We start from the raw sequence: 21,762 nt of genomic DNA, 5'->3' as shown, positions 1-21,762 counted from the left end.
CGCCACAGCAGCGGAGCCCGCCCGCCCGGGGCTGCCGCCGCCGCAGCCCCGCGCCCCGTCCTGCTGCAACCGCACACCAGACACACACACACACGCACACACACACACACACAGAGGAGGGTTTTTTTTTGGGGAGGGGGGCACGTCTCAGTGTCGTCTCTTAAGCAGATCTGATCGCTCCTTCTGTGAGCAGATCCGGTAACCGTGAGGAGCAACCAGCGAGTATCAATGAGATGGAACGGAGCGAATTTGGCAGCAGAAGCGGCAATTGACAACTCACCATTTCCTTGTTTGCAAGAAATGTTTCGTTTCTCCCCAACAGTAGCAATTTCCCGGGGACTTTAGGCGACTGCGATTTTTTTTTTCATGCTAAAGATCAGCTTAAAAAAAAATCAACTCATAAAAATAATAATCAAAAAAAATCATCCCAAACCTTCTCCACCCTTCATGTAAAGTGTTTGAATTTCCTGCAACTTGAAAAGGAAAGCAAGCGCAAAAGAGCGGCACGGCGGCTTTATAAGATGTGAAGACGCAACAACATCTGCACTTAGTCAGGTATTTGGAATTATCCCAAACCTCGAAGAATGGGGGCGAGTGGAGATTTTTTTTTTTGATCTTACCGTAAAAGTGAGATCATCCTTTTTTTTTTTTTTTGATTCCTCCCCGTGAACTTTAAACAAAAAAAAAAAAAAAAAAAAAGAAAAAGAAAATCGCTACTCGGGTTTGGGGTTTTTTTGCTGGTTTGTTTCGCTTTTTTTTTTTTTTTTTTCCTCTTCACTTCTCCCAGGCCGCGGCGGCCCCGGCGGTGTGGGTGCCGGTGCGGTGCGGAGCGGGAGCCGCTGCGAGGCCGCCGTGCCCGGGCGCGCGGCGCGGCGGAGGCGGGAGGCCGGCATGGGCCCCCGCGCGCCCCCCGCGCCCCGGCCCTCCCCTCTGGTGCGCGGCCCCGCCGCCTAGGGATACACAATCAAACGCGCAGCACATCGATCCGCCGGCGCTCTGTGAGCTGAGCGCGGCGGCTCGTCAGTGAACTTGGACCAAAATAAAAAACCCAAAAAGAGGAGAGAAAAAAAAAAAAAAAAGCCCCCAAAAGAGGGAAAGAGAGGGAAAAGTGATCTTCCCCGAAGAGCCGGGCGCGCGCGGGGCGCGGGAGTGCGCGGGCACTGCCCGCTCCCTGCTCCCCGTCCGGCACCGCGGGGCAGGGCGCAGCGGCTCAGCCTGCGGAGACGCTGCCGTTAGTGGCCGCCGGCCCGCAGCGGCCCCACGCACCCCGCCCGCGGAGCGGAGCCCGGGCGGCGGCGGCGCCAGCCAGGTGGGAGCCGGAGGGCTGGATGAGTGCCGGCGGGCGGCCAGCTGCCCGGCGCGCCGGTGAGTGGGGCCGGGGCGGGCGGCGGCGTGAGGTGCGGGGCGAGGCGGGGGCCCGCGCTGCCGCCGCCGCTGTCACCTCGCGGGGCGGCCGCGCTTCCCGGGGCTCAAGCACCGGGGGCGGGGGCCGGGACCTCCTTGCTGAGGAGGGCGGGGGGGTTATCGGAGGGGGGCAGACGTGGTGGTGGGGGGGCCGTCCCGTGCCCCGGTGTGGCAGGGAGGCGATGGCGGCGGGGTGTGTAGGGGGGGCGGGCGCCGGCGGAGAACGGGTGTGCGCGGGGGCGGAAAGGGAAAGGCTGTCGCGGGGAGAGGGGCGAGTGGAGCGTGCTGCCCTGCCCGGGGGCGCCCGGCGGGCCGAGCCCGTCCGCCGCTGCGGGCTGCTGAGGAGAGCAGCGACGGGCGAAGTTGGGCGGTGGAGGGGGCGCGGCGAGGGGGGGAGGCCGCCGCTGCCGCCGCCCCGGGCGGACCCTTCGCCGTCGCCGCCGTTGCCGGCCGGCGGCGGGCGGTCCGGCGGCGCGATGCGTAAAGAGTTAAGGTGCCGTCCGGGGCGGGAGGTGATGGGAGCGCGGTGCCCCTCTCCCTCTTTGCGGACTAGTTTGAGTGACACTGCGATCATCTCGTTTCCCTTCAAGCTTCGCCTGTTGCCGCCGCCGCCGCCGCTCCAGCGCCGAGCCGGGGAGTGGAGAGCGCAGGCTGAGGCTCCACCGACTCCTGCGAAGAAATCCCCCGTCTTTATGCCGTGATCTCCCAGCCCGACCAGGCACCGGGGGCGCAGGGTGGGGTGGGGGGGACTGCGGGCTCTCCCCAGCCCTCCCGCCCGCACACCTCTTCGGGGGGCTTCCCCTCCTCCTTCCTCCGGGGCGATTTGTCAAACTTCCCCCCTCTTCTGCCAGCAGCAGCAGCAGGGCTGTCCTCTTCTCTGTGCCGCCTCCTCCTCCGCCGCCGCCGCCGCCTCCTCCTCCTCCTCGGCATCGTGTATGCACAGCAACAAAAAATATATCCCCAACCCAGCCCTCGAGCCTAGACTGGAGCAGCTCACCGGGGCTAAGGCAACTCTTCCCACCCCCGCGCCCAGGCAGCCCCCCCCCGCCGGCGCCGGCGGCCGCAGGAGCTCAGCATGCCGAGGAGGAAGCAGCAAGCGCCCCGGCGCGCAGCAGGTACGAGAGCCGGCGTCCCCGGCGCTTTCCTTCGCCTCTTGCTTCCCTCCGTCTCTTTCATAACCGCTTACCAGCGGGCCGAGCCCTTCGGTCGGTACCGGGCTTCCTCCCTGCCCCGTTCTCCACGATCGCACGCTGCATGCCGCGGATTTTGCAGAGCAACTCTGGGTCTGGAGGCACAACACGGTGGCCAGGCGGTGGGTGGGTGGGGATTTGATTTGATGTTATTTTTCTCCTTGGGGTGGCAGGGGTGGGGGCCCATGGAAGCCCTTTGCCTACTTTGGTACCTACTTGGATTTATTCCTAACTCTGCCATTGCCCGACTCAGTTTTGGGGGCAACACTTTGTGAAAGCCCGGCGGGTCTGTGCGGGCTCATACTACATGTGCACGTATGATCTGTGTGATTCTAGGGGTGTGGGAAGGAGGCGAATTTTGTCCATTTCCAAGCCCGTACTTTGGCATCCACTTTGCTGCTTTCCCTTGTAGTCTTAGTTCTTCTCCATCCCCTTCCCTCACAGGCAAATGGTTTGAGAAAGCCAGTGAAAATACTCCTTTTTTTTTTGTTTTGTTTTGTTTTGGTTTTTTTTTTTCCGTAACAAGAGCTAGGATATGTATAACTACGTTGGCATGCTGTGAATGAAGTGGTAGGGACAAAGTGGTTTGGAGGGTCTGCGGTGTTACTCGAAGATCCAAGCCCAGAACTGGTTCCTTTGCCCAACTTTTATCTTTTCTTTACTTCCTCTTGTACTACACTGGAGTTGTCTCTGCTGCACAGACAGACACCTAGTTGGTCAGTGTCTTTGGCAACCTTTTCTGTTAATCCTATTGATTTCTTATTTATGAGTCCAGATGAGAAACTGCAAAGGAAACCAAGGCAGGGGAGGGCGGGAAGGAGTCTGTAGATTGTCAAATGACTGGCGAATGTTTCAGATAGTGCCTTTACAATTTCTGCAATTTCCAATTTTTATTTTTTCTTAGAAAGGCTTTTCCAGACTTTGTACGGTTGAGGTTTTTATGTTTGTTTGTTTTATTTTCCTTATGCCAGAAACGTCAACTCCTGTTAAACTTAAGCAGTATTTTTTTTGAAAAGCCAAATTGAAAAGAAAGCAGTGAAAAAAAAAAAAAAGCCCCACATAATTTTACAGTAATCCTTAGTTGGGGTTATGTGGGCTGGAAAAGGTTTCCTTGGCCTGTTGCCATCCTTGATTTGATGGCTGATTGATCGCCTGTCATCTGGCTGCCTTTGATCTATTCATTCCCGATAAACATCAATAAATCACTTGCCATGGTAACGCCAGACTCAGTGACGTCACACATGGCCTGTCAACTCTCTGTCAGCGCAACTTCAGGGGCTCCTGGCTAGATGTGCCACATAGCCACATGGATGAGGGCTTCCAGAGGTGTGGGGCTGTCTTAGGTGGAGGAAGCAGGTCAGGTTTGGTTAGAGACAGATTTGGGAGACCAGCCTGTATGAGCCACACTTTGCCTTTTACGAAGGAAGGCTCTGTACCAAGAGGCTGAGCGTAGAAGTTTTCTGGGGGCTCCAGCAGCGTTATCGGTAGTGAGTTTGTACTCGTGCTTATAGAAAGTTGAAGCAGGTAGTCCTGCAACTTGGTAGGGAGTTGTTAGAGAACAGGCATTCAAAAATGTGACAGTGCCTTCACACTATGTGACAACTTCTCCGAGTGGTGTGGTTTGAATTTAGTAAACAGCAAGGGATTCAGGGAGTAATACAAATTGTAAATAACTCTGTCCACATTCCCTTTCTTCTCTTCTTGGACGTATACACACATTCATCTAGTACTTTTGAAAGAGAGAAACAGACTTTCTAGCAGTCTTACTCCATATACGAACAGCTAGAAAGTTTGGAAAGTTTTGCAGTACGGTAGTGATACGACCTAGCAAACAGTATCGCCTCCAAGTACTTCACAGTAATATTTTGCACTTCTGGCCTGTACCATCAAGTAACACTTTTCAAATAAATTGAGAAGGTGAACTTTTCCTAATGCTTGGGAAAATCTGTTTTGTAACTTGGAATTTAGTTTTGCCAAATCTGTCTCTTGACATATTCGACTCTACTGTTTCCTGGGATCTCCATAGGCTGGAATAAAATGCTTCTGCACTAAACACACATTCTGAGATACCTTTCTCTCTCTCTACCACTCTCCCTCCGTTTCTCCTTTCTCAAGTGAATCATCCATGATGTGTGATCTATCTTTCATATTTAGCAGAAGTGTAATCTCTTTAAACTTTTAGCTTTTTGATGGCCACATTAAACATTTAGTATTGTGTGTAATTGCTTCTCACTGAAATGCTGTTTTATTGGTCATGTTGGAAATGTTACTTTTTCTAACAGCAGTAAAAGCAAAGGCTTTTAAAAAAAAACAAAACAAAACCAGCTAAGAAATAACAGGTTAGTTAAGAAATATTCATTACAAAAACTTGACTGCAGGACTAATAGGAGATGGAAGAATGGCTTTGCTCTATCAAAATGACCCGTCAAAACGACTTTGTTTCATATTTGATTTAATTGTCTCTCTCCTGACAGGCACATTCATCAATAGCTTAATGGTCAATCAGAAGTTGGCAGAGTGAGTGCTTTCATTCTTTCCCATACACTAGCTTTGGCTTTACTTTATCAAAATGCCTCTGCCTAATGGATATGGGGGATGTAGAATGACTGAAGGGCTACTTATTTGAGAAGAGTGAAAAAACAAGAACATTTATGCTGTTGATAAGTGCATGAAGATAAATAAGTGAGCTGTATGAGATGTTTTATTTTAAGAGAGAAGAAACTTCCATTTCCCCCCTCCTCCCTTCTCTTTGGCTTCAGAGCTGCGAGTTATAAGGTTCATGACTGCTTTTGTGGCATACTGAGAGTGATGACAAATTGATTGCTTGGTACTGAGAGAGAAAAAAAGGTGGTGGTGGGGGGAGAATTAAAGATGTCTGCTGATTGGTAACTCAGGAAATCCAGTCCCCGGCAACCTTGAGAATACTCGAGAATTTTTTTTTCTCCAAACTGAAAGGTCCGCTCAGCCATAAAAAAAGAAAAGTTGTTTTGCCAGCTTCATTAGTGTTCACCTAATTAGCTGTAAACCTGATGGATTCCTGACAGCTTTAATGATTGGAGATGACAAGCTCCACGCAGTGTCATCCAGCAGAATTAGGTTTGCAGCTAGTTTGATGTAATCAAGTTGATATTACACAGTCCTGGTTGCCTTTAGTTGTGCATTAACTCAATTTTCTGCTGCAGGTGACAAATGGGCTTTGGTACCTGGATAATCATGTCATAGGAATTAGGGCCCTTTTAATGGTCTGGAGTAGAATAACAACAACAAAGAACTCTCAGCAGCACAGAGCTCGCAGACGTTAACAGACAGGTGCACAAATTCTTTATGTCTAGGCCAAGTGTTAACACCACACTGTGGAAGGCTAAAGCTGTCTCTGAGAATCAGGAATCTGTAAAAATGATAATTTCAGTTTGTTTGTTTTGAGACTCAGGTAAATATTGTAGATAAATTTGGGAGGAAGAGTCACAGATCGTGATTTTATTCCTCACCTGTTAAAGCAAGAAGATGGTCAGAATTGCTGCTCCAAAGCCGTTTCTGCTGGGAGGAAGAAGATATTTTTTGGTTAGAGGCTACTGTCTAGGAAGGCTAAGATACTGTATTAATAGAGGCCAGCCTTGTTCATGCAAATAGTAATTATGTATCCTTAAATTATAGCTTCCACTCGCAGCTTTTTTAGAAACCTATTTAAAAGATCAAGAAAATGTACTTCCTACTGACAGAAACGACTTAATACGTATTTTGTGTACACATAAAGCTCTTCTGAGGAGGGATTGGAAACAAATGGTTTGTTGGAAACTAATCTACTGTTTTGGTTTAAGTTGAGTAAAACAGTTATTGTTTTTTAGAGCCAGACAACCCCACTGAGTTTTGAAGCCTCTGACAAAAAACAAACAAACTTGGGCCCATTTTTTTTGGTGGGTTTTGAGGGATTTTGTTGTGGGGGTTTTTTTTTCTGCACAGTATGGTTTAAACACTAGAGATAGCTTCATACTTTTTAGGCTCATCACAACTTCCATGCTTACATTTAAAAGATGCACATGGGGAGTGTGAATGCTGAAATATACGAAGCTGATTTTTTTCAGAGATGTATGTGGAGCATTTCCACTTTTCAGGGACTTCAGTGCTCCTGGTAGTTCTCAGCACCTCCAGAGCGAGGCTGGGAGAGCACCACAGACATACAGATGCAAGATGGCATGCAGATTGTGCAGTCGGATTTCCAGGCAGCTCCGACTTGGGGAAGTTGAATGCTGGCTTTAATTTATGGGAATTGCTTGCAACTACATACATACCCCAAAAGTAAATGTAGCGATAAAGTAGACTACCTATAAAGGTACTTGCAGTGTCAGCCCTTGCTATGTTATTTGCCTCCAAACCTGCCACATATTTCTCTGTTGGACAGAGATTCTTCCTAGCAGCAAGCTGACAAAATGATTAGTTATGGCTGTCCTCTGCCTTTTTTTTTTTCTTCAGCAAAGTGTGAGGAACAATGCAAAAAAAGAAAAAGGGGCATAAATATAAAAAGGCCTGATAGATTCCCCTGAATATCTGTCTGGAAAACAGAATTTTCCAGAATCAGCTGCCATTTCTCCCATTAGCTTGACAGCTGTCAATTAGGGCTTCAGTGCTCTCCTGGGCCACAGTTTATTGCGTGCAGTTGATGTTGTCATTTTGTTCTCGGTTTTGCCTTGAGCACTATCATGAGCAGGAGTGAAATAGTCAATAACTGATGTATCAGCAGTTATTTCTTAAATTGGCTTACAAGTCTGCATTTTTCCTCTTTTTACTAAAGATTGTTTTGTAAAGTGATTAGAATGAATTGTGACTGCTGCAGGGTTATGGGAAATGCAGTGAAGCTAGGGTGAGTTAGCAGGATTACAGTGGGTCCTTTTTGTCAGCCCTGTTTCCAGGATTAGTAGAAACTATAGAGAAAAGATCACCTTCAGGGTGAAGTGTGGGGTAAATTTTCAAGTGTGCTACGTGCACGCCTATGTAGAAACATATGGTGGTACAGAGTGAATGAAAAGAAATAATTTGCCAGGACGTCAAGTAACCTTACGTGTTATCTTTCTGAACAAACCTTGGCACTGCTAGTTTTATGGTGTAATAATCCATATTTTAATCCAATGTCATGACCGTTTCCTAGCAAATCCGAATACATATTGTCAAATTTTAATGCAGCCCTATTTACAAGGTGCTGCTAGTAGATCAAGTATTAAGATGCCTGAAGTGTTGCCTTGTCAAGTAAGAGTGTATATGTATGTACGTTTATGATACAACAGCGAAAATAACGTAGTTACGTCTGTTATCTACGAAATACTTCAGCATCATTTACTAAACAATCTACCTCAGGTGTTTGAGTCTTTTTTTTTCCCCTTCTGTGTTTGTTTTTTTATTTGTTTTTTATATTTTTGATTTTTTTTTAAATTTAGTTACGCCCAAATTGTGGTTTAGCAGCCTGAAGTTAAAAATGAAAGGTGAATACAATATATTGTATTTGGTAACAATGATATGGACTGGTACATCCAGACAGATAATATGCAGTTGTAATTAGACTGAATAGACAGGCATTCATTTTTAAATTCTTTGACACATGCATAAAATAGTCATATAATAAGATAAGATGACAATTTTATGTTAGGTTGATAAAGTGTCCCGATACATGCATTTAAATGTCTGTAAGCCTTTTTTTATCCAGACAGATTAATTCTAGTTTCCAGCATTTGCAGTTAGACATTAAATTAATTTTAAAAATCCCACTAAACAATGGATGTGTTGCTTTCTTTTTTTTGTCATTACCTAAAGCAGGAGGATTGAAAAAAGTATATGCAATTGATTTTTCTTGATTTCAACATTTAAAAAAAAAAGGCATGGAAATTGACTCAAAGGATTTAAAGCATAGTCCACGAGAGACTGTATTGTAGTTTCCTGAAGTAAAATGATGCAGAATAGAACGCTGTTAGAGCTTGAAATTGTTTGTTACCATTTTCATAAAAAGAACTGTGAGAATTGAAATAAGTAGGTCTTAATTTCAGAGACTGAGAGATTCATCCTACTGCTTTTTCCTGATTTTGCACCTGAAAGAGATTTTGGTCATCTCAGTAGAGAGCCAGTCTACAGAATTTGAACACCACTCGTGGCAACCATCAACTTTAAGATATTTCTCAGAAAATGATCAAAGGTTTTGGTTGTTTGTTTTTTTTTTCCTCAGGGGTGGAGGGAGAACGGGAAAGGAGTTACCAGAAGATGATAAAATATCTGAAAGCTCTTTGCCTGTGCCATTACCTGGTGTGTTCGGGCGGTAAAGGTGCAACTCTTCAAGAACAATCTAAGTTCATATTTTAGACTTAATTATAAATTATTAATTAATTCTGTCAGGACACATGTTATTAATTATGACTCTCTTTTCTTCATTCGAACAGCTGTTGGGAATCGCGTAAGTTCACTGTATTTGTTGGTGTGGGAGTTTATCAATGAGGAGCTCTCCATTCCCAGCCAGACTTACCTTTACCTCCCATCCTCTTGGTACTGGGGATTAACTGTTACACAGCTAAGCTAAAGTTGACACCGCTTGGAGTAAATACCAGTTTTGAAGTGATTTGGGGTCCTTGCAATTAGCGAACATTTTTAGGTCGTATCCAGAAATAATTCTTGGTTTAGCAAGACTGTATGGTGGTGGGGAGGTCAAAAGGGCAGCAGCCAAGCCTTAGACAGCCGGAAGCAAAGCAGTTTTCATGCCCTTCCACCAAACTCCCGCCAAACTTCACTCATTAGCATAGAGGAGAGAGCTGGTTTATTATTCGTTTGGAATGATTCAAATTCATTTACTTTTGATATTTCCATCATTAAATTGAGCCCTCTGTTTCAGTTTCTTATGTGTTCTTTGTGGAATGCATGTTGCATAAAATAGGCATTTTTTAATGAACAATTTAATGTAAATGGGTTCTGAATTTAAATTAATATTAATGAAGCTTTGAGTGAATTTATTTTGCATACGTAAAGGCTTGTAACTCTTTCACCCATACACTCTTGTCTTTATGTACTAACACATTGGTTAGGTGAATTGGCTAGTTTCCATATTTTGTGATTAAAAAACTTTGATGGATTTTACATGGATATTTGTGCTAGCGTAGCTTTACACAGGTTAGTATCTCTATTAAAAATGTACCTACCTTTAGATTGAGGTTTTTGTAGCTAACATTTAACTGTGTTGCCCCACCATTTCTACATATTTCTTTCCACTTTGGTTTCATCTTTATGCTTAGTGAAAAAAATGATTCCAACAATAGTCACCAGAGTCAAGATTTTTTTTTTTTTCCCTTTGGCTTACCTCTAATGCATTATGTATTTAGGAATGATGGGATGTTCTGTAATTAATTCTGGTAGATGTAATTGCTATAATCACTTTGATGCTACACATAATAAAAGTAATATGGTAAGCATACGAAAAAATATAAACACCTTATTGTAACGCTTTATGTACAGTTCTTTAAAATATCCTGTTTGGAGTGGGACCTCCGCTTCTGTATTTTTTTGTAGCAAACATTAATTCTAAAGTGCATTACTTTAGTAAATTAATGAATTTTAGATTTTGAAAAGATTTTGATTGGCAACTTGTCTTATCTGTGTGCACGTCTGTCTCTGACTCTGCGTACTATTAAAGATGTAGTTCATTAAGAAGCCAATCTTCAGTGTTGCTACAAGTGCCACATAAATATCACTGTATATCTCATGAAATAAGAGGCGAATTTGTACGTTGTATGAAAATCCAGTACATAGTAAATAACACAGGAATGGAGTTGTACCGCGGAAAGGTTCTTTGTAGCGCAAAATTATGGGAAATATAAAATGTGTGAAGGGTAGCGTGTAACTCGAGAGAGTTTTTTAGACGTAGTCCCAAGTGGGAAAAAGACTATAGAAGGTGATTTCCCCCCACCGCTGTGTTGTTGGGTTTTTTGACTGTTTTGTTGTGGATTTTTTTTTAACAAGTAGCTTTGAGTTACTGTTTGCAAACACAGGTTTTGATAGAGAGGAAATGAAAAAAAACACGGCCAATGAGTAAAGCTGTGTAGCTGATATCCTTGATTCTATAACAAAAAATGTTAATATGGCCATAGTTCTTAATTACTTGCACACCATACTTAATGCTGCAAAGGTCACTTCGTTTTATGGTCCAGCTTTGACTATGAATTTGTATGTTTCCCCCCAAATTTATATTTTACTCTCCCTTATTTTCAAAGCAATTGAGTGTGCAAATCATGGTTAAAATGCAAACTAGAAGCAAGATTAGAAAAATACGTTTAGCGTGGACAAGAAGAGATATTTTTTTTACTGTGTGTTAGTGTTATTTTCAAATAATGCACAGCCTCTGCATGGAGAGCAGAAGTATAAAATTTAACTTCTGTAAGCTGAACAAACAAACCCTGACCAGCCTCTCACTGAATTGTTCTGGGGAAGAACAGAACAGGGTGCTGTTTCTGAGTGTCTCTGGGACTGGGCTCGGTGCCTGCAGTCCTTTTCCTGCTAGGTCAAGCCTGTTGCTGGAGGGCCAGATCTCAGCAGGGGCCTCCTGGAGCCTTGGCGAGGCTGCTCAAGACTGGCAGCCATCAGTCATCCATCTGTGACACAGAGTCTGTTTTTGATGGCAGGGATGATAAAAGGCCTGGGAACTGTATAGGCCCTTGTAATCAGGGCCAGTGCTGACATCCTTCTCAACTTTGACAGCTTCTTCCTTTTCTCTCTTCACCGCCAAGACTGTCTCAACTGGATTTTTTTTTCCTCTCTCTTGTTTCATGTACTTGATCAGTCTCAGATGCTGGGAATTATTTTTTTCTGAAGGGAGGGGGAGTGTTTCTTTTGGTTTGTGGGTTGGGCAGGTGTGAGAGGAAGTCTGTTTTTTTGGATTTTTTTTTTTTTTGTACTGTAGGCCTGTTGCTAATTAATGTTCCTCCATAAGATTCTGTCGGAGTTGAGTAATGTTTTTGATCTTTATGCCTGATAACTGCATACTTAATGAGATTTCAAAGCTGTGAGTGCAGCTCCCTACAATTATTGACAGATGCCTTTTCTTTGCCATTGGGTTCAGCTTCATAAATCCTCCTGCAGTAATGAGGTTCAGAAGTGCCACCCTGCCAGTGAGCTAATGAAAGAGGGGGGGAGGGAGGGAACAGCTCATGCCTGCCTGACACATTTTTTTCCTTTAAAATTTACTATGCAGATGTCAAGCTGTGGGACGATTACTTCAAACATGCTAATTTTTATCTTGCTTTTGTGTCAAGCCTGCATGCCATTTTTCCCCCCCAATAATAAATAAAAATAGAAACCTCAACCTATTTAAATTTTATCATGGATCATAACTATTGAAGACTTTGATATATGTGTGTTCTTTTGCAGTTTCCAGTCAGTGGAGCAGTTTTTTGAAATCCGAAGGGCAGAGAGAGGATAAAAAAAAGGGGGGGAGGGGGAAGGGAAAAAAAATGCTGTCTTGGCCACACGTCGGCCTGCCCTAACCGTGCACTTGAAACATCGGAGATTTCATTTTAGAGTTCTGAAACTAAATCCTGGTGGAGAATAGCTGCTCCATGCCAAACAGTCGATTTCCTTTTCAGCAGAGCCATACATCACTGACCCACCCTTCCCTCCCGACAGAATGACATGTGTCATTTATCACGCGGGCCCTGCCAGGCAGCGCGGGGGTGCGGGGGGGTTCCCTTTCCAGCACTGCTGTCTCTTCCCCTCAGCGCAGCCGGGCTGCGGCGAGGGCCGGCGAGAAGGCGAGCGCCTGTGCTGGGGGGGGAACTGGCAGAGTGACTGAAGAGGTTATGTTCTTTCTTATTATCTGCTAAGTTGTCTTGTTCAACCCCCTGAAGATTTTCCCCTCCTGTTTTCTTTCTCCCTCACTCCCTTTTTGTTTCCCTTTCTTTTTTTTTAAGTTTGGCAGTTGGGACAAACTGACTGACACGTATCATTCAAGCAGCACCAGCTTGCTGGGGGTTGTGTAAATGAATCTGGGAGCTCTTGGTTTCACATGATTCAAACGTGCATTATTGAAGATGGATGTTCCTTAAAAAAAGATTGATGATGGATATCAGGCTTATAGTGCCATTTATCATTTTGAATATTATTTAGACTTGCCGTGTAAAGCTGTAACTTGAGAGTTGGATGAGCTGGGACAGAATGGAGGCTTCGGCGTGTACGTCGTGATTGATGGCTTTGCTTTCTCATTGTTTGTTACCAGATACTAGCCGGTCATCACAGGAGTGCCTTACAATTGTTTTAGGGGCTGGATTTCCGTGTGTGTGTTTGTACAACAGAGAGAGGGATGGTCAGAAACAGAGTTAAGTTTTTAGTGAGAGCATTTCAATAATTGTAAAGGATGTAGACAAAGCTGTGGCCCATGCAAGGATACAGGCAATCTTTTGCATGAATACAGAGACATGCCATACATAACACTAAAATATAAGCAGGACTGTAGTTGTTCCAGCTTAGCAATGTCAAGCATTGACAGTTTCAGTATTAAAATGTGTTTTAAAAATGTGCCTGTGAGCAGATTAACGCATTCCAGCTTCCTTTTGCTATCAGGCTGCATTTTGGTCCCGTGATGGCAAAGAAAACAAAGTTCTAGAACATTATTATCTCAGCATTTACGTTTTTTTTTACTTTCTGCCCACCCTCTTTCCCCAGTGCTGTGCATCTTTGAGTCTTGGCGGTCGCTCCCAGGTGTCCAGGATGCTCCTGGGGGTGGATAGCCTGTCCGGGTAAACAGCGAGGGCATTCCCTTCCCTTTTTGAAGCCTTTTTGCTGGAACCAGGACACCCCCACCTGCTGGAAGGATTAAGTAAACAGCTTCTTATAGGCAATTAGGTCTTGTCTTGGAAGCACAGGCAGTGACTATCAGGAGATAGACACTCCAGCTACAGAGCAGCTTCAGCAATAGGTAGTGCCAGAACTTTGTGTTTGTGCACAGGCATCTCTAGGCACATGTGATACACAGCCCGGTTAAACCTGTTCAGAACGACAAACCATTGAATGCTTCTTGCTTGGCACACTGTACAAAAGTCAAATGATTGGCAGGAATGGTAGGTAAAGTTAGACTATGTTTTTTATGTCAAATCAGTCTTGAATTTGCACAGGTAGATGATGTTTCTGAAATAGAGCTTGTCACACAAACTTTTTCTTTGATGGTGAGATTCCCTCCTAGCAAGAGGGGATTACAGCAACATTTAGTAAACAATATACAGCACTTAAGTTAAAACATGTTTCACAACGCCAACCGTGACTTTGTATGGGTTTTGTAGGAATGAGTTTTTCAGATATCTAGTTAGCTGTTCCTTCTACAAATTCAGTTGAGTTTGCTTTCAATACCCTCTCTCAGCTGCCAAAAGTAAAAGAGAATTCAAGTTTATACGCTTCACTCAAGTCCAACATCATGAGCAAACCCTGAAAAAACCCTATAATATTTTCTATAAAGCCTTCAACAGTAGCAGGTAAAACTTTGATCTCCTACCTCTGCACTTGTGTAACACAGTAGGTAATTGAAGTACAAGTGCCAATTTGCTGGAACAATTGTAAACACACCTTGATACAAATGGCATCATTGCATTCTTACTGATTAGAAAACTTTGCTATTAATAGACACAAAGTCCATTTCAGGTGTAATTGGTAAGGAGCTGAGTGCACTCATGGGAAGAAACCTTGTTTTGTTTTTTGTTCGCTTTTATTCTTATCCCTTTTCTCAGTTTTATAGCTGGAGACATGATTTATTGCAGCCATCCATCTTTGGGGCTCATCCATCACATCCTGGTTGCTAGGCAATCATGGCAGCAGCTGTTTGCTTTGAATCAGACAGAAAAGTTGTCAATCATCAAAGGCAGGTGAATAGCATTAGAAACACGCTATTGTCAGACGGAATAATTAATCAAAGAGAGAAAAGATAATTAAAAAGATATGACCCTTGCAAGTACTTGCTCTGGGTTGCCTGGAAAAAAGAAAAACTGCCTGGTCTTTTCTAGACACTTAAGCAGCTGAGGGCTGATAAAATATGCACTCTGCAGTGCATAGTTTTTAATTAATTGAAAAAGGTTCAACATTCAAAGACGATGCTGGAGAAAAGTCTGATTATGAGCAGAAGTAATATTTATTGTTTGCATGAAAGGCTTGACATGGAGTTCTAACTTTCTGTCACAAATCTCCTGCATGCTTGCACTAAGCCTCTTTCAGCTTTACTATCTTCACTGGCAGTTACTAGAGTGTGCAGTTAGTCTGTCCAAGTAAGGGTCCTCGGCTTTCATCCAGCCTTTTCATTCTGGGCCACCTTTTCAGTGTATTGTCTCGTTTGCTATCCTGTATAGCAGCTATCAGAGTTGCACTAGCTCAGCCATCAGCAAGGCAGGCAAAGCTCAACGAGTCTGCAGTATTGCTCTTCATTCAGTACAGGAAAGATGTGGAAGCAGCACCTATCTGATTTCCAGTCAGCATGTGGAATAACAGGGTCTTGTGAGCTGATTCCTGAACCCTGTTTTCCAGCCATCCCATTATTTCTAGCTAGAATGAAAACAAAAAACCCCATGTTACAAAGCCCAGTTTCCCACCTCTCAGAGTTTGGATACTCTGGTAGTAGATGCAGCATCGCATGCCCTGGCACCAGCATGCTCAGGAACACAGGGTGTAGAGCAGCAGAGACCACTGTGTGCAGAACAGCTGGGCCGAGCTCCTACTACTGTCAGTCTGCAGATTGAGACTGGTTTGAACACTACAGTTGCCTAAAAGCTGGACGTCTGAAGCCGTGAGAGGATAAACCATCTTTGTGAGAGCGGAAAGCCATATTTTTGATTGTTGGGCAAAGTACTCATGTAGTCTAAAACTGACACAACTTTGGTGTTTGTTCATGCTCAGAAGGTGACTGTGGATACACTGATAGCAGGAGAACATTAGTATGATGATTGAATTAATCTTTTTTTAAAAGAAAGAACCCCTCAACTTCGTGAAGCAAAGGTAACTGCCACGTTCCCTTTCTTTGTATTTTTTCATTTTTGATTTCATACATTCTTTACCTTATTTTCTAGAACTGGACAAAGAAACTTCAAGTTTGTGCTGTCAGGAGAACAAACCTGCTATTTTCAATTTCAAAAGTCTGTATTAGTGTTGATTATCTGCAAGATTTGCAAGGATATATGCTGTGAAATACTGGGAATTGAAATTGCAGAATGAAAATCTTACACACCGTTACTGCACACCCCATTCCTTTCACATTGGCTAATTCCTTGGATTATTCTTTGCATAATTCTTCGTAGCACTGTGTCAAAAGCAGCTCCTCTGCTAATTGTGTGTAGCCTGTATCACATTTTCTGCACTCACACCCTGTTTCACTTGTAATCATTCCAGTATTTACTTAGAGGAGGAGAGAACACAGCTAAGAAGGAAACGGGGTACCATCTGAATACTGAGTATGACACATCTGCTGCATAGAGCTATTCGTTTCAGTGCTGGTAGCAGGAAGCTCAGGCTGAAGTTAACTTGGATGACTTAGAGAAATCTGTAGCCTCAATTAACATTTCATATTAGTGACTCCTCAGAATGTAACGTTCACCAAAGTATATGTGAAAAATAATAAATCACTAAAAGTATAATAGTACATATTAGCTTTAACTTTAGAACTATCCCCCATGTACTGTGTGACCAAGTCAGTAGCACGCATGGCTAATAGCATAGCACTTTCATGGGCAGTTAGAATATTGCTGGCAGGTATTTTTTTAATTGAGCTAACTTTTTTTTTTCTTCTATATGTAGTGATGACTCGGTCTGACATGTTACTGGCAGGTGATTTTTTTTGTCATAGCTGTGTAGGCTCTGTGGCTTATACTGGGCAAATGGGGATGTGTTTGTGTACGGGTATGCAGTGCTTTCTCTGGCATGTTTTTGTGTATTAAATAAAAGTGATAGCCATGCCTGTGTGTGAGGTGACATGTTTATGGCTATAGAGCTCTTTCTTCCTTTGCTGGGAAACAGATTTGTCTCCTTTTCACATATCAACACCTCTGATACCTTTTCAAGTATTTGCTGTATTTCAGATCTGCTGATCAGAGTTTTATTTACTGATAGAGGAACTGTAGCAGTAGTTCCCTAATGGAGGGATATATAGTGCTGACATCAAGAAAATGTTGGATAAGAGACATATGGATAGATGGCTGCACGTTAGAATATAGGCAGCTATTGTTTAGTCTGATAGTGATTCCTTAGCAGATTATAGAAAAAAGTTGCCCGTGATAATCTGTTTCCTTCTGGTCATCAAGTTGAGGTGTGTCTTTTCCTCTCGATTTTTTTTCCCAATCTCTTTTCCCTGTGTGGTGTTGAGGGAAGACAGAATAGCTATTCCCCATTTGCAACATTGATTCACAGGTGGAAGAGATTATCGTCTGTGTTCTCTGTCCTAGTCCCATCTTCATCCTTCCCCAAATGCAGGTTGCACTCACACTTGTATAAAGAAAACTGCTTAGGAAGTTGAAATACCTTGGTGCTGAATTTTCTGAAGCTAGATTGCCATTTTATTCATCTGAAGAGAAGAATGGACAGAGTATGTCAAACATTAACACCGTAACAGATAGTAAACTGTTTTGCTTTAACTGGTGGAAGAATGTGCAAAGGGAGTTTAAAATAAACAGTAAAATAATAGCCAAGTATTTGCCAGTGTTTAACTTGCTGTGTTAAGGAGAGTGTAGATTCTTGGTAGGAACCACCGAGTTACGTGGTATTTATATACTGAGAAAAATACCTTGAGGAAATATGTATAACGTGCTTGGCTGAACTATGTCCTATGCTTGGCTGAACTGAGTAAGCGTGTAACACTTCCCCCCCATCCCAGTACAGATACTTGCATATTCCAGCCTCTTACACTGCAACTATCTGACAGATCATCTTCAGGTCTGTTCTCCTCACTGCAAGAGATCCAGGGTATTTCTCTCTGTATTTCTAAAGTAGAGAGCGCTGTCTCCTTAAAGGATTGAGATTATGTGCTTCCTTCTGAAGATTTCTGATATGAGAGAGACTTTTTATTCCACATTTTTAAGGTTAGTTGCCCTTTTTATTCCTCTCAGTGTAGCTTGCTGTTCCATCTTTTATATGCACAGTGATTTTTAGGGTTTCAGTCCTACAAGCCTGTGCAGTCAAACAGAAGTATTTCTTATCTTCAGTTTTCAGTGTGTCAATTGTGTGCTTAAGGAAAGGCTTCTGCAAGCTAAGCCTGAAGCTTGGAAGATATCCTGGTGTTCTCTATGTGAATGTCCTTCAGCATCTGAGCCACACTGCGGTGAAATGCATGAAATACATTTGTATGTACTTATGATGTATGTAAAATATCTTGTTTTATTCAGCATATTTTCCAGGATACCTCCTCAGAAGTGACAGGGGTCAAAGACAATGGGTTTACCCTCATAAGTGCAAGATGACTAACTTGTGTCACCTGATAATCCAGGAGTAGAGCCAGGTGGCCTCAAAGATGGGAAATCATCAGATACAAGCTATCAGGCAGAGTACTGCTTTCCCTCTGATGTAATTGTGTGGAGAACATCGGGAGTGGAAATGCCTTCAGGAGAAAGGAGAGGAAGGACTAGTACCATGAAGGAGAAAAGACTGGTAGGTAGTGATTTTGGACCACTGTGTGGTCGCCAAAATAGAAATACCAGAATTCATGTCTTACTGTCATTCACTTACCTTCACAATACTCTTGTTTTAAATGTATACTTTGCTTTCTAGTTAACCTCAAAATCCCCTTGCCATTGCCATATTAACATAATTAGATAGTTTGTGCCTAAGAGTGCAATTCTAGTAACCACCTCAACTTTGAGTCAAATGGAAACTAGGTGGACTAATCAGCTTGGACTCATGGCCAATTATTTTTGAAAGAGTATTTGAAAAGTAGAAGAAAGAATGTGAAACAGCCAAAATAGTGTCTGAGTAGGTTTTTTTTTAGATGCTGAAGTGTAGCATTTACCCAGGATACTTGTCTTCCTTTGTTTTTGCTCTGGGCCTGCAATAAAATGCTTCCTATCTATATTAGTTAGCAAATACTCTGATGTAATATATGACAATAGCGGTGCATTATTTCCTCGTGCTTATATGTTTTCTGTATAAAATATTCTAGCAGCAGTGAAATCTTGCTATGTGATTGCATTTCATTTTGAGATGGTTAGCTGAATAAGCAGTAGGACAAGCAAGCAGTAAGCTGAATGAAGGAAGAAGAAATAAAATTTTACAGCACATTCTTGTAGTAGGAGTGTGCAACACAAAACTTGTGACTCAAATGCTCAATCTGGTCTTCATGATTAAGCAATGAACAAATTACGAAACAAAGTTATCATCCTTTTGAAACTTGTGCTCAGTCGTGAAAAAGCAAAGTATTTACCATTTCTCAACGGAAAGCATCTTTTGTTACTCAGTGTTCGCTGGTAGTGGTTTTTAGTTAACAAAACTGTTTAGGGTAAAATTAAGAATTTCTTTTGTAGACACTACAGACATTTTGTAAAGTTCATTTACTGAATGATGAAGAATGGAAACAAAATAGTTACATTTTGTGCTAAAAATGACTGATGTGCTTTGTTGTATGGAGGAAGAAAGATCTAAGTATAATGTAAAGTAGTTTGGGTATATTGCCAAAGTAGAAATGTCTTTGTGTGTTGCATGTTTGTATCATGCCAGACATAATGAAGTGCTAATCCATGAGCTATTCTTCTGGGCAGCAGTAGTACAAACCTGCAGTAACATTAACACTCTAGAGTTCCCCAGATTTTGCTGTTTACATCCAGCAGAGAAGTCCCCATGTGGATTTTTTTTTTGTATTTAAAAACTGCATGCATGTAATGATTATCAGAGTCAGGCCACTGATGTGCTCTGTACTTTCCAAGCAAGACTTCCCCCAAAACTTTAAAATCACAATGTCTTAACCTATGGAATTTGCATTCTTAGAATGGGGATTTTGGACATATTCAGTGCAGGATGCACCTGCACTGAAAAAGGAGATGTTAGATTCTTCTTTGAATCTAAAGCAATTGCTTCTCTGGATATTAGTGGTACTAGTTTTTAGTGTGGTTAAGGAGCTGAGGATCAGACAGAAAGTCTCTTTAGGAACGTATTTTTCAGAATGCAAAAGGGCTTCCATCCCCCCCTTCCCTCCCCTGCCTTTGTCCTGAGCTCCTTGGGCTAATGATGAACCTCAGGGGCAGCACTGTCCCATCACTGCACAAGCTTCACCTTCCCTGTCGTGGATGCATTCAGCCTGTGTGGGGAAGAACTTTCTGGCAGATCTCACAGACCTGCATGCAGTGGACCCTGTCTGAGAACTGTTCAGATGAAACAAGTGTGTGCCTCCTTACGTAACTGCGGCTTTATGTTGGCTGTTAAGGTAGGGTCAAGCAGTCTAGGGCTATGGGTAGTAAAAATTAGTTTAAGTGGTGTGGGCTGGAGAGCTTCAGTTCCTCTCCTGGGTTTGCTTTCATGTCACAGAATTGTAAGATGTAAATGTGGAGGGAACCTCAAAGAGGCTGTCCAGTCCTTCTCCAGTTGAGTTGACTGCAGCCATGACCTTCCTGGCAGACATTCCTGGGCAACCCAGAACTTGCCAGGCAGCATCTTCAAGGCTTCTTACTGCAACTAGATGTTAGCCTGGTTTGTGGAGTTTCCTGTGGGTTATTTCACTTTCAGATATCTCATGGACTGATGTAGTTGTTGATAGCATGAAGCAAAGATTTAGAGCTGGCTGTACTGCTATGGATGGTCTCTTGGAGTAAGCCATGGGGAGTGATGCTTCCAATTTTGCTCTTGTTAAGACTTAGGCCAGAGCCCACTGAAGTCAAATACAATTCTTAATTGACTCTGTTGACTTCACTGAGCTTTCACCACAAACAAAATTACACCTCTTATACCTAATAACTTTATGCTATGCTTCTGTTCATTGTTGATGTAATGTCTACCAGAGTCTGTCTGTATCTACACTTCTTTGCTGTGTTCTCACCAAGTAATATGCTTTTGTAAATGTTTAAGTGCTTAAGAACCTTTAAGGATTTGGGAATGGATGCTAAGCTGTTGTTTTTCTTAGAGGGATGTAACATAATAGTAATGACCCAACCAGGAATGGATGTTTTGATGACATTCAGACAGGTAGAATATTTTAATTTGTTTTGGAATAATTTGGCAATTACTAACGTGATGCCAAGAAACATTTGTTAGTATTCAGAATAGCATTAAGTTATAAACGGTATTATCACAGTTGAGTGTCTGTATTCATAGGTAACAGCGTTGTGTAAATTTGGCTGTTGATTCTAGTCTAAGAACACACTCTTTATCTTAGTACAAAATTACATCTTGTTATGGAAAATATGTCATGTCTTGCTAAAAATGTGATCTTGATTTTCATCCCATGATAGTACTTTATTCAATAAATCAAAACCTTCCTCAGCAGTTAGCAACGAACTTATTTAATGGTTGTTTCTTCAATGTTGGTAGAGGGAATTTAGCCGTTAACAGTGTTTATACATTCCAGAAGCATTAACAGGTTAGGTTATACTGGAATTCAGTAAATATCCATGAAATGTGTGGGAGAACTATAGGCTATGCAGTGTCTCAGCAATCGGCTGCCAGACATCTCATGAAATACCAAATGTAATAATAAAGTTTACAATGATGATATTGTCAGGAGGCACACGTTGTCCGCTATCACTGAAAACAGAGGCAACAAGGTCTATTGCCCAGTGTTTAGACTGCAGCATGAGAACACCGCAGATGTCCTTATCTTCTGGAGATAGTTTTGTACTGAATCAGTGGGGTTTGCACATTCTTGTGTATGAAAAAAATGCTTTTTACTTTCTGAGTATTTCAGAAGAAAATAAGAGGAGGATGGTGTTTATATGTGTCAAGGTTATTTCCCATCTCTGCAAGTGAAGTTCATCAAAGGATCCCTCGTAAATTTGTAATTTTCCCAGTAGCTTTTTTTTGCTTTGATTGCTGGTTTTCCTTTATTGCTATCTAAAACAGCGATTCTGCTAAAAAACAGCCACTTACAAGCTACAGTCTTCATGCTCGTAGGCAGCTGTGTGCTGACTGTGTTGTACCTGACCTACGTAGCAACTGTGAGGTGGGTAACACTAAAGCAAGTCAGGACTCCTAAACTCCTACCATTTTT

The 21,762-nt window shown here is 42.8% G+C and overlaps 2 protein-coding genes across 2 annotated transcripts in view; one reads left to right on the top strand and one right to left on the bottom strand.

Annotated features, from left to right (window-relative positions):
- Positions 1-1,210: 1,210 nt before the first annotated feature.
- LOC133626780 (uncharacterized) lies at positions 1,211-1,978 on the bottom strand. The gene has a single exon (XM_062007865.1). It carries the CDS (start codon positions 1,976-1,978, stop codon positions 1,211-1,213), a length of 768 nt encoding a protein of 255 aa, XP_061863849.1.
- TSHZ3 (teashirt zinc finger homeobox 3) overlaps positions 1,266-21,762 on the top strand; it is a 66,359-nt gene continuing 45,862 nt past the window's right edge. Inside the window, exons 1-2 of the mRNA XM_062007334.1 lie at positions 1,266-1,365; positions 1,995-2,519. Coding sequence (XP_061863318.1) covers positions 2,480-2,519 — 40 coding nt within the window. The 5' untranslated portion in view covers positions 1,266-1,365; positions 1,995-2,479. The remainder of the gene's footprint in view (positions 1,366-1,994; positions 2,520-21,762) is intronic.

This window comes from Colius striatus, chromosome 14 (assembly GCF_028858725.1).
Source record: "Colius striatus isolate bColStr4 chromosome 14, bColStr4.1.hap1, whole genome shotgun sequence".
NCBI lineage: Eukaryota > Metazoa > Chordata > Aves > Coliiformes > Coliidae > Colius > Colius striatus.
The sequence above is the reverse complement of the archived record's forward strand: the minus strand, read 5'-3'. Positions and strand labels throughout refer to the sequence as shown.

Bases quoted from the DNA above. Each gene is read 5' to 3' on its own strand.
- LOC133626780 (XM_062007865.1), bottom strand. From the start codon at position 1,978: ATGATCGCAGTGTCACTCAAACTAGTCCGCAAAGAGGGAGAGGGGCAC.